The sequence below is a fragment of the Rissa tridactyla genome, chromosome Z, assembly GCF_028500815.1.
Source record: "Rissa tridactyla isolate bRisTri1 chromosome Z, bRisTri1.patW.cur.20221130, whole genome shotgun sequence".
Classification (NCBI taxonomy): domain Eukaryota; kingdom Metazoa; phylum Chordata; class Aves; order Charadriiformes; family Laridae; genus Rissa; species Rissa tridactyla.
This window is the reverse complement of record NC_071497.1, coordinates 87,610,796-87,624,274: the sequence shown is the minus strand read 5'-3', so window position 1 is coordinate 87,624,274 and position 13,479 is coordinate 87,610,796. Positions and strand designations below refer to the sequence as shown.

General features: G+C 52.6%; 1 protein-coding gene and 1 long non-coding RNA gene across 21 annotated transcripts in view; one reads left to right on the top strand and one right to left on the bottom strand.

Moving 5' to 3' along the window:
- LOC128902668 (zinc finger protein 532) overlaps positions 1 to 2,246 on the bottom strand; it is a 48,306-nt gene extending 46,060 nt beyond the window's left edge. For 4 of the 20 annotated variants that reach the window (XR_008463855.1, XR_008463856.1, XM_054186047.1 and 1 more), the window contains exon 1: positions 1,198 to 1,497. Coding sequence is in view for 8 of the 20 variants with exons in the window: in XM_054186047.1 (XP_054042022.1) it covers positions 1,198 to 1,444 (247 nt within the window). In the remaining 12 variants the exon portion in view is untranslated. The other 16 variants (XM_054186056.1, XM_054186055.1, XM_054186053.1 and 13 more) reach the window with 10 other exon arrangements.
- Positions 2,247 to 4,465: 2,219 nt separating this feature from the next.
- LOC128902670 (uncharacterized) lies at positions 4,466 to 10,099 on the top strand. Its single transcript, XR_008463857.1, has 3 exons — positions 4,466 to 4,627; positions 6,861 to 6,992; positions 7,653 to 10,099. It is a non-coding gene; the product is annotated as an uncharacterized LOC128902670 (long non-coding RNA).
- The last annotated feature ends 3,380 nt before the right edge of the window (positions 10,100 to 13,479 follow it).

Sequence of the window (13,479 nt, the reverse complement as noted above, 5' to 3'; positions counted from 1 at the left end):
CCTTTATGACTATATTAGCCACATACCAGTGCTGTGTGTCTAAAGTGTGCATTCACATACTGTTTTGGGATGGTATCTTTCTGCAAGCTCCTCTGCTTTTGGCTGCCATGAAGGGAGGAAGCTATCCCACTGTAGTAGCTCAGTGACTGCATTGTGTTCAGGAGCTGATCTGCCTCAAACCAGTTCCAGCCGGTTCTGGTCACCCTACATAAAAAGCTATGGCAACCCTCGCTGAGTTGCCAACAAGTCCCTGGAAATCGCAGGGGCTGTTTTTTCAGTGGCGGCGGGGCCAGCGGCGGCCCTGTGCCCCTGCTGCCCTCCTGCCCGGCCCGCGCAGCCCCCTTGCTCCCCAGAGCCGCCCCACACGCTCCCTTCTTCCCCCCCCCCCCACTTACCTCCCACAACCTGGCTGAAAGCTGGGAGTGTGTGCGTGCCTGTCTGTAGCTAACAAAGAGACCGCAATAAAAATCCTCACAGGATCTCTCTTGCAGCACCAGGCAGGCTCGGCCACAGCCCTGGGAGACAGCCTGCTCCCCCCTCTCTGCCCCCCTCAGCACACGGGGCGGCTGCCCACCGCCGCCACATCGGCCCCCTCACGCCCGTGGCCGTGGGGCGGCCCATCCAGCGCTTCTCCCGGCCGCCCTCCCCACTCCTCGCCGCCTCTGGGGCCGCCCGGGTGGCATTTTCTGCTCTCTGCACAGCGCTGCTACCGAGATCGCCCGCAGGCGCGCCTCCCTCCCCTCAAGAAATCCATTTCCGCAGCAGAGAGATGCCTGCAAAATAGTTCCTTTGCCCCCTCCTCGCAGCACCGAGCTGGCTGCTGAGCTCTTTTTTTTTTTTTCTTTTTTTTTTTTTTTCCTTGCTATTCAACTATCCTTGAGGCACTGCAAAGCGGCAGGCTGCAGCCCCCCCCGCCTGTCCACGCCGCGGGGGAGGCCCGGGCACCCCGCAAAGATGGCTGCTGGGCGCAGCCTGCCCTCGGCCCCACGCCCGGCTCCGGGCGGCTCCTCGCCGAGGTCACGGCTCCCTGCGGGGCCTCGGTCCCTCCAGAGGGCCCTGCACCCGCCTTGGCCCACGGCAGCCTTGCTCCTGGCCCGCTCCCCCTTTCCTCCCTGCCACCCAGGGCCTTCGGGCTGCGGGGCCGCCGGTCGCCCCCGGCCCAGGCGCTGCTCACCCGGCTCCTCTGTGGCTACTCACCCTGGCACTGGCAAAACCAGCCACTACCTCCGCCTACGCGCCCGGCCCCATCCTCTGCGGGCTCTGCCGTGCGATGGCTCCTCAGCACGGCTCTCCTCCAAGCCAGCTGCCAGGCTCGGCCCCGCCGGCCGGCCCTCAGCGCTGCGGGCTGCACCTGTAACTGTGAGCAGAGGTCTCGGGCACAACCCCTCGCCCCCCCTTCCCCGCGGAGACGGCTCGGATCTGGCACTTTCTCCACATCCCTCATCCCCACCCCGTTCTGGGGAAAACGACCATGTTCTTCCGCTGCCTCAGCTCCGTCTCCTCGGCACAGGCGGCCGCTGCCGGCCCTCCCTCAGCCCCGCAGCCCGGGCGGGCCGCTCCCGCCTCTGCGGGCCACCGCCGCGGGCACCTCGCCGCCGGACGGCGGCCCCCTCCCCTCGGCGCGGCGCCCGCCTTCCCCTCCCCCGTGCCGGGCCCGGGGTCGGCCCTACCGAGCGGGCCCCGGCGGGGAGAACGGCCCCGCCACGGGCGGGGAGGCCGCGGCCCCTCCGGCCGACCGGGGGAAGGGGGGAGGAGGCCACGGTCGAGCGATGCGCCCCCCGCCCCGAAGCCGCCGGCCCTGGCGGTGCTCGGGTGGGCGCGGGCGTGCGGCAGCCGCCGCCCTGTCAGCGCCCCGACCCGCGGCGCGCCGAGCAGGCCCGGCAGGCCGCTCCGCCGCAGGCTGCCCGCGGCGCGGCGGGGCCGGGCGAGGCGACCCCCACCGCATGCAAACGGCGCTCCCCCATGCAAACACACCTGCTGCGGGCCGGCCGCCGCGGTCCGGCCGGCGGCCTCAGGCGGGCATGGCTAGGGTCGGCGCTGCCTCGGCCGCCCGCCGAGCGGCCTGGCCAGGCGGTGGTGGAACATAATGGCAGGGAGGCTCTGCCGGGACTGAGGAGAAGGTGGGGGTGGGGGTGCCTCGGCTTGCACAGATGGGGGAGACGCTCCCGTGCGATTCCCTGTGAAACGGCTCCCTGGAGTGTGCCGGGGGCGGGGAGGGCTGCGCTGTCGCCGAGCGCTCCGCCGGCCGGCCACCGGCAGGTCGCGGCCTCCCGCAGCGCGCGGAGGGGGGGGGGGGTCCCCACTCCGCCGCCGGGGCAGGCGGTCCCGCCGGTGCAGGGCAGCCCCCGCGGCCGGCCCCGATACCTCCCCGGGCCCGCACCGCAGCCCTGCCGGCAGGGACGGGGCAGGCCCGCCGCGGTCCCGCGGGAGCCCTGCCCGCAGCGGCGCGGTCCTGCGCCGGGGGGGCCGCCGGGCCGGGCCGCGCGGTCCCCGGGCGCCTCAGGCTCCGGCGCAGCGAGGGCAGAGCCGCCGCTCCCCGCCGTTCGCGCTCAACAGAGGGCGGGAGACAGGACACGGTGCCCAGGCGGCTCCGCCCGCCGTGCGGCTCGGCTGCGGGGCCGCCGCGTCCTGGCGAAGGAGGCGGCGGGCCCGCCGGCCCGGCCCGGGCTAGGCTGTCCCCGCCGGCCCCGGGCCCGGTGCGGGGACGGGAGCCGGGGCGGCACCGGGAAATACCGGCCGAGGGCCTTGCCCTGGACGGGCGCTGTCGCTCCTCACAGAAACGGGGCATCGCGAAGCCATGAGGCCCTTCCCGGGGGTGGCTCGGCCGTTTGGCCGTTGTCTCTTGCGACCAGCTGCCTTCGGTGACAGGCTTTTGTTTTGACGCAAAGCAGCCTGGCCTTAATGTCGTCGTTATAGACTTTAATATGAAATTTGCCCCCTTTCTGTCATGGGACAGCCTGTTTTGCAAGTGTGCACCATGGTCTCTAGAATTCGGTTTTGCACGTGAATCACTTTGTTGGATCATAGTAATGGCTTTAAATAGGTAACACCCCTCTCAAGTTTACGCTATAAGCTTGTGTTTTTCTACGGGCTATACAGCAATAACTACATATTCTGTTTGAGATAACGCCAAGTTCTGACTTGTTCCAGTTAACCCACATGACAGCAAACCACTCCACGGCCAGCTGAGGCAATCAGTGAGCCTGACAAGTTCATAGAATTTGGATATAATCAATTGATTTGGTGATTTATATAAAAAATAAATGGATTTGTGGTCTGCGCTGGTTTCAGTGTTCAAGAAGGGCCATGAAATTCAGCTCACACAAGCCTAGGGCTCATCCTGCAAGTGTCTTGTAGAATCAGGTCATAATATTTATAGCTCCCTATTTCTTCCCAATTAACTAGTAAACTGATTTGATAAAAAAGGTGAACTACAGGCTGTTTTCTGTAGTTTTCTACTACTACAGGCTGTTTTGTTACATTGCGTTTCTGTGGTCGGCTTGCATAATAGCATAAAGAAGATGGCAGCTGCTACCACTACTTTTGTATTCGTATCTGAAACGTTGATAGGTTTCACAAGTTATACATGGCACTAAGGCCCTTGTGTGTGCTGCCTTTCAGACAGATTTACTTGTTTTCCTTCCAGTCAGGTGTCCTTGACATCTTCATGGCAGAAAAACTCTGTCACCCTAGGTATTTGACTTTCAAAAAATGAAATTAAGAGAATATTAAGTATCATTTACAAGTGCTGCCAGGCTGATAGCTCTCCTCCAATGGCTTTTCAGTTCAAACACAAAAAATAGCTGGCAATTGCAATGCAAGCATCCCTACGGTGTCACTTCTGCATTGTGAGGCTTCAGTAGGTTTTTAGCATGTTGACCTTACATCTTAGGACCGAGATTGGGTCCCTAAGTCACTTCAGGAGTGCTGTGACCCTGCAGATAAAGCTGTTTCGGTTAGCTGCTGGGGAGCCAGCGGCTGGTTTTGGGTTACTCCAGCATTTCTAGCGGCGGGAACTGGAGTCCCTCGCTTTATCCCCTCCCGGCAGCTGGGGCTGTACAGGATGTAACTCATGAATTAGGAGAGTTTCGGTTCCCCACAGCTGCTGGATCTCCACCCCTGGAGGTTCCATGCGAAAGTACTCCTCCCCACGCCACAGCCAGGTGGATGCATGCGGCGTGGTGGCCCCTCTCGGCGGGCAGGGAAGGAGAGGGCCCTGGGGAGGGCTGGAAGAGGGTGGTGGGGCTGGGGGAGCCCGTGCCCCCGCAGCGAGGGGCTCCAGCAGCTCACACAGAGCTGACAGCCCAGGCTGGAGCAGGACCTGCTCTTCTGCGTCAGGTGACGAGTGTCCGAAACAGAGGTCCCGGTCACTCCCCCACAGACACTGCCATGTAGTCCTTAGAACCAGTGATGGAAGAAATTACTGTTTTTTAAGATGATTCTGTTTTCTCCATTGGCTTTGCAGTGGCGAGGAGCGAAGCCTCTGACACCGCTGGCCTCGCCGTGGAGAGTCTCAGTCAAGACAAACGAAACCACCAGTGTTTTCCTTCCACTTCCACTCCAGAACAGAACTGAGAGGGGATTGCTTGGGTGCCTGCACTGACAGAGCCCTGAACTTTGCTATCAGGTCATGTACCAGGTATTTCATTCTCCAGGAACTGGGAATTTTAACCCCACCTTTTATTTTTCCTGCTAAACCTAAAACCAGCCCGCTATTGCTTCCCAGCAGTCAGCAAGGAGTGCTGCCAATTCAAAACATTTTCCCTTTGATGCTGCAGTGAATGCTGAACTCATCTGCAATAATCACTTCTTCATTATTTAACTTCTTAAGGATTTTAAGGCTCTTGAAATCCAGAACTCGAAAATGTGGTGCATTCATGCCACACTTTCTGTACAGGAATCAGTTTTAACTGTATCAAATATAATTAGCTACAAACATAGCTTTTAGACATTCAAAATGTGCTGGGGCCAAAGGTAATTTTGCAGGTGGATTGACACAACAAAAAATAAGGTCAATTTACATTTAATTTTTTTTATGTCAGAATAAATGATGCCCTTTCTGTCCTCTCCCAGTTTTGTTTGTTGTTTTTACTCGGTAACAAAACATTTCCTTCCTGGCTAGTGAAGCATCCCTAAGCTTAAGCAAGAAGGGTAAAATACAGATTCCATATTTCCAATCCTAAATTTCTTTTTTAGACTAACAGCTTTACAACTTTTGGCAAAATCTTAATACTGTCTGTTACTTAAGTGGGTTTTTTAGTTTTCACCTTAAAATTTCCTATATTGTATTACCCACAAGATCAGAGCAGAAGCCTGCATTTCTTGTTTACAATATGCATATTTTTCTTTTTATCACTGTTTAGAATGCAATGGTACTTTAATCACTATATTTAAACATTCAGTATTAAAAAATACCAGCGTACAACTAAACTTCCTATTACTAGTCTCTAGACATTTTCTAGGCAAAAAAAAAAATCAATTTCCTTTCCTGGTTATTAAAATAAGTCTCATATTATATTTTGGACTAAAAGCTCTAGGATTGCCTTTAGAAAGATGGGATTTATTAAAAGAAAGGGATCTCGTGAGATAAGATGAAGGACTTTGGTAGGGAGAAATCTATAACCAGACTCAAAATACATCTTAACTACTACCGAGGTCAAGTAAAAATGAATATCTAGGATGGTTTTGAATGGCAATCACAAGCGAGTGCTGCAAGGACAGGTTTGCTGCTCCATGGAGGATGGAGCCTGACCGGTCCTCCAAAAGTAAATGAATCAACTGAGGACTGATGACTTGGTTTTTAGCTTTCATTTTTTAAAACTAAAATAATTAAAAGATATGCCAATTCTACTGGCCTTCGGAGGCATAATTTGGTAATTCTTGTCCAGAATATTCTGCAGAAGCAATGCAGTTTGCATTTTCCACTGGGATTAGCTCAGAAAAAGAGCACAGAATTGTTGTGAGTAATAGCAGAACTAGAGTGGTAGAAAAGGTGTGCAGGTGGTGTCCAGAGCTATTCTGACTCCTAAGCCTTGAAGTGTAAGCTCTGGTCCGATGAGAGAGGTCTTACTATTTAATAAAGGTGATTTGCAAGTTGGTTTTAAATTTGGTGGGTAGTGAAATGACTTTTACTCCGCTCATTAAAGGTTAATGAAGACCACACTTACGTAAATGTATGAATAGCTGCTTAATTTAGGAAGCAAGAGGACCTTTAATCTGCAAATTGTCCAACTCTGTGATGATTTTGTGGCAATGCCTATGTTGCAACATAAAAAATTAGAGCCATTTTTCCACTGGAGAAGATAAATCACTGGGTGCAGTGTTGGTCTCTTGTTGGGCCTGGTTACACTATGAAAACTACCAGGCAGGACTGGTCAGGATTTTCTCCTCCGTATTGAAAAGCCGTCAATGATTTTTAGGCCCAGCAACCCTTGGGCACTCCAGACTGGGAGCGGACATGACAGAGGGAGCAGGAGAGGCGCAGGGATCCGCTCCCATCTGCGGGGGACATTTCCCCCTGTCGGTGGTCGCCTCTTTCAGAGGTCCCTGTTGCTGCCTTCGCAGGTTGGGTGTACACTCAGCAGCCGGCAGCCAGTTTTATATTGCTGCTGCCTCTGGTACCGGCGCTTACCAACGCAAATAACCAGCACCTGGCTCAGAACAATGGGACTTTTGTGCCCAGTTTAAATGTAAGTGCAGACCACAGCAAACTAGTTAAAACGCACGTGGGCAAGTATAACCCGTAAATACATATATATTTACATATCTGCTACATCTGGGCATATATATTTGAAAATGATGCTGAAATAGATTTATGGTCAGAAAGTGAGAAATCTGTTGAAACCCATTCTTAACTACAGATTTTCTCTTCAACGTTGAGCTGTCTTCCTTGGCCGTGTCTCCCTGCTTGGCTTTGAAGACCATCTGTCTTGCAGAGAAACCAGAGGAACAGGAGGAAAAGCAGCGTGCCTAAGGAGTAGATACAACCCAAGGTAAATATCCGCAGTCTCAGGGCAGGGGAAATGTAAGAGCGTAACGTTAGCGCAGTCTCTGTGTGGCAGGGAGAGTTCAGATCGTACCTGCTGCATCGTCTCTGCTTGTGCCCCCAGCAAAACAGGGGACTATGTCTCCCAACAGGCAGTTTCCCCCAGATTTAAAGAACGTCTCGGACAAAGGCTAATGGCCTTGATAACTCTTGTTATCTCTCTGCAGAAGAGAATCTCTAACTACAAAGTGAACGTTTGCCATGCCCAGATAGCATGAAGAGAGAGAAACTGTAATAACTCTCAGGATGTTAAATGCTGGAAAAAACAGAATACAGTAATGTCTTGAACAACAAAAGACTCAGATTCTTAATCATCTGTAGAAGAGATGCTGAGTTCAGATATAATACACAGCCAGGAGGATTTGACAGGGCTTAATAATTATTTTTATTTTTTTTTTGTCCGTTAACAAGCCAGAGCAAACTAACCGTTACCCAAAGAAATCCTGGTTAGTTAGCCAGGATCGTGGGCTTAAAATGGCTCTGTAAGGGAGTGGCAGTCAATACCTCAACTCTTCCATACATTAGAGGTGCTGGCGTGATGCTGTGCTGGAGGTCGCAGCACCATCTAACGGCAACAGCCCTCCTCCTTCTCCTCCTCTTCCTCCAGGCCTCGGGAAGGGCAGGAGCTGCAGCCGAGGGGCTGACACAGGCACCGTGACAGTGGGGCAGCTCCGTCCCCACCGTGGCAGCCACGGCTGCACCGTCCATGGCCGCACACGGGGAGCGGCGGCAGGACGAGGCCATGCAGCAGGGAACCCGCGGCGCTCAGTGGGAAGGAGCGCAGGAGGAGGACACCCCACGCCTGATCCAAGCGGCACAGAGAGCCCAGCAGGCGGCCAGGCCTGGACCTGGGCTTTCCCAGCCGTCACTTCACAAACTCCATCCTCCACCTGCATCACCAGCAAGTTACACAACAGGCCACGTGCATATTGCAAAGCGTAAGGCTGATGGATTTTCCCATCAGCACCACGGTCTTTTCCGCTTACTAACACCTTCCAAATGCTGGGCCAGCACCCCCTCAGTCAGCTTTCGCTTCAGGCGTTAGCCACCTGCCTGATTAACATCCAGTACAACAAAGCTCATCAGCCTAGGACATTGAAAAATGTCTGGTTTGTTCCCTTAACGTGCCACGTGTGTGGGTTTTTTTCCTTCTTCCTCCTGATATTTATTCACGTATACGAGGATTATTTCTGAATTATTCATCATACAATATCTGATTAGACTGTGGCTGTGCTGGCTCCCACTGCTTAATGAATGAGCCATGAGCCTTTTGCAGATGGTGCTATCAACAGCTATTTGAACGCTGTATGTTCACCTGCATTTACACAGTGCTGTGAGCAAAAGGAGAGAGATGAACCTAAACACGGGGTTTGGAGATGATTTTTTACTCTAATATCCGTGAAGCGTCACATCACGTGCAACACTCCCTGGCTCACTCGCTGACAAGGTCCAGGGCATGGGTGGCCTCATCAGGGACTCCCTGTAGGAGCCACGGGTGGAGTTTCCACAGGGCACCTTCTGACGCTGGACGCACCTTCTCTCGAGGCTGGAATCCTACAAACTGCACAAGGAGAGGAAGCATTTTTGCAGCGCTTGAATTCTGTTTTAGACAGTATCTAATAGAATTTTCTCAGAATAGAAAAATCTTTGTGTAGTTGAGTATATAATCCTACCAAACTACTCAGTACATCGCTTCAAGCAATGGAGTAAAATACATAAAAAGAAAATAGCTAGCAGTTATGGTCATTTAGGTATACACTGTCTTTCTGCACCATCATGTGCTGCAGGGTTTGGTCGCCGCTGCCATTTCAGGGCCACAGCTCACCTGCGTGAGCAGAGGCCAACACCGGCCACGTGCTCCAGATGCTGCTTTCTCCTAAAGTCAGAAACTGAGGAGTGAAAGAAGATGCTGTTTGAGATAACCCAGGCAGTGGACTGGCACAGGCACAGCCCTGCTCTGGGAAGGGCACTGACAGATGTTGGAAGACTTTTCTGTTGAACTGGGGGACACTGTGTGGCTGGCTCACAGTGCCAGCGAGCTTGTGAAACTCGACCCAGAACACGCAGCGTGCTCGTACATGCCTGCCGGGCAACGTTCCTGGGCAGGCTGGCACGGAACAGCCGGGGACGGGGTCCAGGAGGCCATTCCTCGTGGGACGCAGCCACCCGCTGCCACCAGCCCCACGGCGTGACTGCCCCTCCGCAGTTCAAGCAGGCACTCGGTACCCGCAGCAGCACAGCTTTTTACTCTGCCTTTCCATAGCCTGCCCCATAAAATGGAATAAGCACGTAATAAAATAAGAATAAAGGGGACTCCAAAACATCCAGAGCTGGACTCTAAGCAAGTCATCAGAAGAACTAATTGAAAGCCACTAGCAGTCAATTAAGAAACCTCTGCAGCTGGAAGCAGCTCAATTCGGTGCAGCCTTGTTTCCAGCAGGAGCAATTTTTCTGCTACTTTTCTTCTGTTCACCTCAGGAAACACTGTCCTCACGGCTGAGGATGTCAGCAGCGGCTCAGCCTGCCTGTGCTTGCTGATTTCGAGCTGCCCGTGATGTTCTTCCTACAATTGAAGCAAAAACAAAAATAAAGGCGGCTTGCTGATCTGCAGCCAGCACAGCCGGGGAGTCTCTCAAGCAATCTCAGACTTTCAGTGCTGGTACTTGGTGTCTCCTGCTGGAGGAAGGACATCTGATTCATCACCACCAAAGGCTACAGCAGATGAGTCAGGATTATACAAATTCCATTTAGTTTGTGTAACAACACTACTTTCTGTATTGAAAACTTCTGTGCCATAAAGATCTGTACTGAACAAAACCTTAAATACGCAGCGATCAGCAAGCTGTCACCCAGGCCGGGGCCGGTGGCTCATGTGACTCATTATTCGGTGTTTGCGGGGTGCGGGCTGCGAGGAGCCACGGGGGCACAGAGCCAGCAGGACGCTGGGGAAAGAAAACTGGAACTGAAGTGTCAGAAAAGCAGACAAGCGTGTCAGGTCGCGTGAAAAGCTGTCCAAGAGCAGTAAGAGACACCCAGCCCCTGTGATGAGTCAAATCAAAAGCAGAAGTAACTTTGATCAAAACTTGTGATAAGGTATGGGAGAAATGCACGCATAGTTTGCACTTGAGTACTAAACTCTGTATATATTGAGTTAAAACCCTGGATTAAATCCAGAATATTTAAAATATTGGCAAGCTCGTATTTATGTTAAACAGTTAATAAAAAAAAATAATCCCCCAAGCCTGTTATAAGCTTTGCTCTTATACACATCATTTTCCCTAGTGATTATTTTAAGAAAATATGATTTTGCAAATGGTTTGAAGACATCCAAATTCCTCAAAACGCTGTACCGACTGTTTTCTAAGGAAAATGAAATGTCTGCAGCCATCACCCAGAGGGACTTTAAGGAAGGTGGCAGGTTTGCAGACTTAAACAACAGGAACCACTGGCATTAATAGCCTGTTGCCTGCATTCCTTCCACCACCGCCGTGAGGCCGAGGTCTGCTACAGACAGTCCTTGAGCTCAGGCTACATCTCCTGTCCCTGCCAGTTAACTGAAACCGTTACTGGGCTTTGGCATTCCCCCAAACGCACACTTTAAAGCCTCCTTTGAGCCAGAGTCCCAGCCCCTGGAGGCTTTCCCCTCTTTTGTGCAAAAGGGCAGGTGGTGCGGCTCTTTTGGTTTGTTTCACATAAAGGAAACAGCTAGAGGGTAGTTATCTCGCTGGAAGGGGCCCTGCTGACAGAGTATTTGTCCCCGTGGGACACGAGGTGGGGCGGCAGCATGCCCCCCGCCCCGGCGGCTCAGGCCTGGTTACCCTCCAGAAAACCAGGGTGTTTTTGCTGCGCAGCGCGGTGGCTGACCATTGCCCGTTGGTCAGGCACCCCTCGCTGTCAGCAGTGACAATACCCGTGTGTGCCGACACATGCTGCCGCCCCGATTAGATTGTGTTTAATTGCTGGCTGCTCGGGGAGATTACGAGCCCGTCGTGGGCACCGGCTCCTCCAGCATCCGCACACATTGTCTGCGGGGGCTAATCCGCCCTTTCACACCTGCGTTGTGCCCTCCCCGCTCGGCAATCAGGCTCCCACGCATCCTCACCTGGGGTCCCGCAGTCGCTGTGAGCCTGGGCAATACTTCTAAGGAAGTATCAAGCCAAAAAAAACCAAACCCTGTTGAAAGCATACTGGAAATTAAGTGGTTTAATAAAAATTTAAGTTTGATACGAAAGCGCACAGTTTGAGCCAGTCTGTTGAGTTCCCACCTAAAGGCCCAGCCCTTCATTAGGCAGCCAGTGTTTCCTCTGGCAGCAACGCAAGGTTTCCAAGAAACCAGCAGGAGGTTTCAGAGGTAGCTGTCGGGGTGCAGCGGGGCCGGGACTACCCCACCGGGAAACTGGACTGACCCATTCCGAAAGCCTCCCTCCACCCCCGTTCTGGGGGAACAATACGAACAATTACACAAGCCCAACGTGCAAGAAATGGCATGGCTTCAGATAAGGCAAAAATTAACATTTTGCGCTGCATATGCGCAAATAACAATCTAGGTAGCAAAGTCAACTGCTGAGCATCGTCTCTCTACTCACTGCATCTTTTTATTACTTCTTAGAGCTGTCCAAAAATGTCCGTCTTACATAATTAAAACCAACTCCAGTTTGTGATACATCAAAATTCTAATTATACATTTTGTACCTTCTCTATAGCATAGTTTGACCACCTCCAGCTCTGGCAGGCAGATGGAGTTTAACAGGAAACGTTACCTCGGCAGATGCTACTCCCGAGTCATCTTTGCTCAACCGGGGAACAAACCGGGGGTAAGGCGAGGAAACATGTTTTCTTACAGAGCCACCATCTGCTCGCTTGAGAAGCTGCTGCCGCTGATGACTCAGTATCACTTGTATATGTACAAGTATTACTAATATCGTTCTCAAGACAGCTATTATTAGATATTAACTTTATTATACCTATTGACTAGCACCAAGATGATAGCAATATGTAAATATTGTAACTAATGAGTCTAAAAAGACAATAACTTTAAATAGAATTAGTGGAGAATGGGCAGTTATTTCTCTTGGGAACCTTCAGACAACAAACCTGTCTTTTATCCTTTTTTACTATCATATTCTGTTAGGAAAGGGAAGTTTGCTGCTTGGCATCTGGCAGAGCTTTTCCAGTTCTGGAAACTTACAGTCTAAAACAGAAAAGAGAGGGGGTGGTGTTTGTCAGAGTTTATAAGCAAGAACTGATTATTGGATTGCCAGCAGCAGCGGTGAGGAGTTACAATTATTTGTCTTAAAAAAGGAGATGACGGGAGCGCACGAGGTGTAAGGGGACGCATGGCATCCCAGCACACCCGGGGCCTGCTGAGCAGGCGGCTCGTCTCATCGGGTGAGGAAAGGAAAAGAGAAGCCGACGGGAAGAGGACGACTGAGCGGAGGGTGAAACCCCTCATTCCTCACAGCCACTCACCACCTGACAAGGACCGGGAAGGCCTGCAAGAGTTGAGCTCTAGGGAATATACCTGTCACCAAACCACAAGCCAACCCCCAATTTTGACCTGGCAGACACATGATAATTAGCTTTAAACCCCCGCTTTTCCGTCCTGCTGCCCAGAGTGCTGCACCTCTGCACAGCCAGTGCCGGCACCGCTCTTCCCATCTCGCTGTCTGGATTTGCCCTTGCCCCCTCGCTCCCGTGCCAGCAGTGTCACTGCTGGTGACAACCAAAGGCCAAGGCAAATCTCTGTCCCAGGCAGTCAGTACTCCACCGCCCACCAAGAACCAGGTACACTCAAACAGCATGCCTGTGCTCCCTTAAACTTTCCCGAAGAATACGGATATTTTCATACATACAACAATTATATGCACCCCTGAGACCCCTCGGAGGGCGTCAGATCAGCCTCTCGTCAAGCTGCACCAGCCGGCATGAAGAGGGACAGCCACATCCTCCGCTCTTCAGATGTTTCCAGCCCTGCAGCTGCTCCCAGCTCCAAACCTTCACCATCCACCAGAAGCAGGATGATACGCAGACTCTCGTGCAGGAACTCGGGTGCAGTCCCCGTGATTGACCCCGGAGCGCCGGACTCAAGAGTTATGGCTGGAGAAAGAACGTCAAAAAGAACCTGGAAGCAGGTCACCTAGAGGTGTCCCGTGGCTTCCCACCGGGAGCGGTGCTGGTGTTGCTCAGTGAATGCTCCAGCAGCAGTGACAAACTCAGAGGTGGATCCCGTAAAAGGGCATCAGTTAAAAACCAGAGCACAACGGAAAGGAGGAGGAGAGCTTGGTGGTTGTTTGCAATACACTTCTAGTTCTCTACAACTCATATTGCATCCTCCAGGCGTTCATTAAGAGAACAGACTGCGCTGTGTTAAGGCCCATTTAAAACAATGAACATTGTATCTATACCTGTGCACATAAACTTCACGTCATTAAACA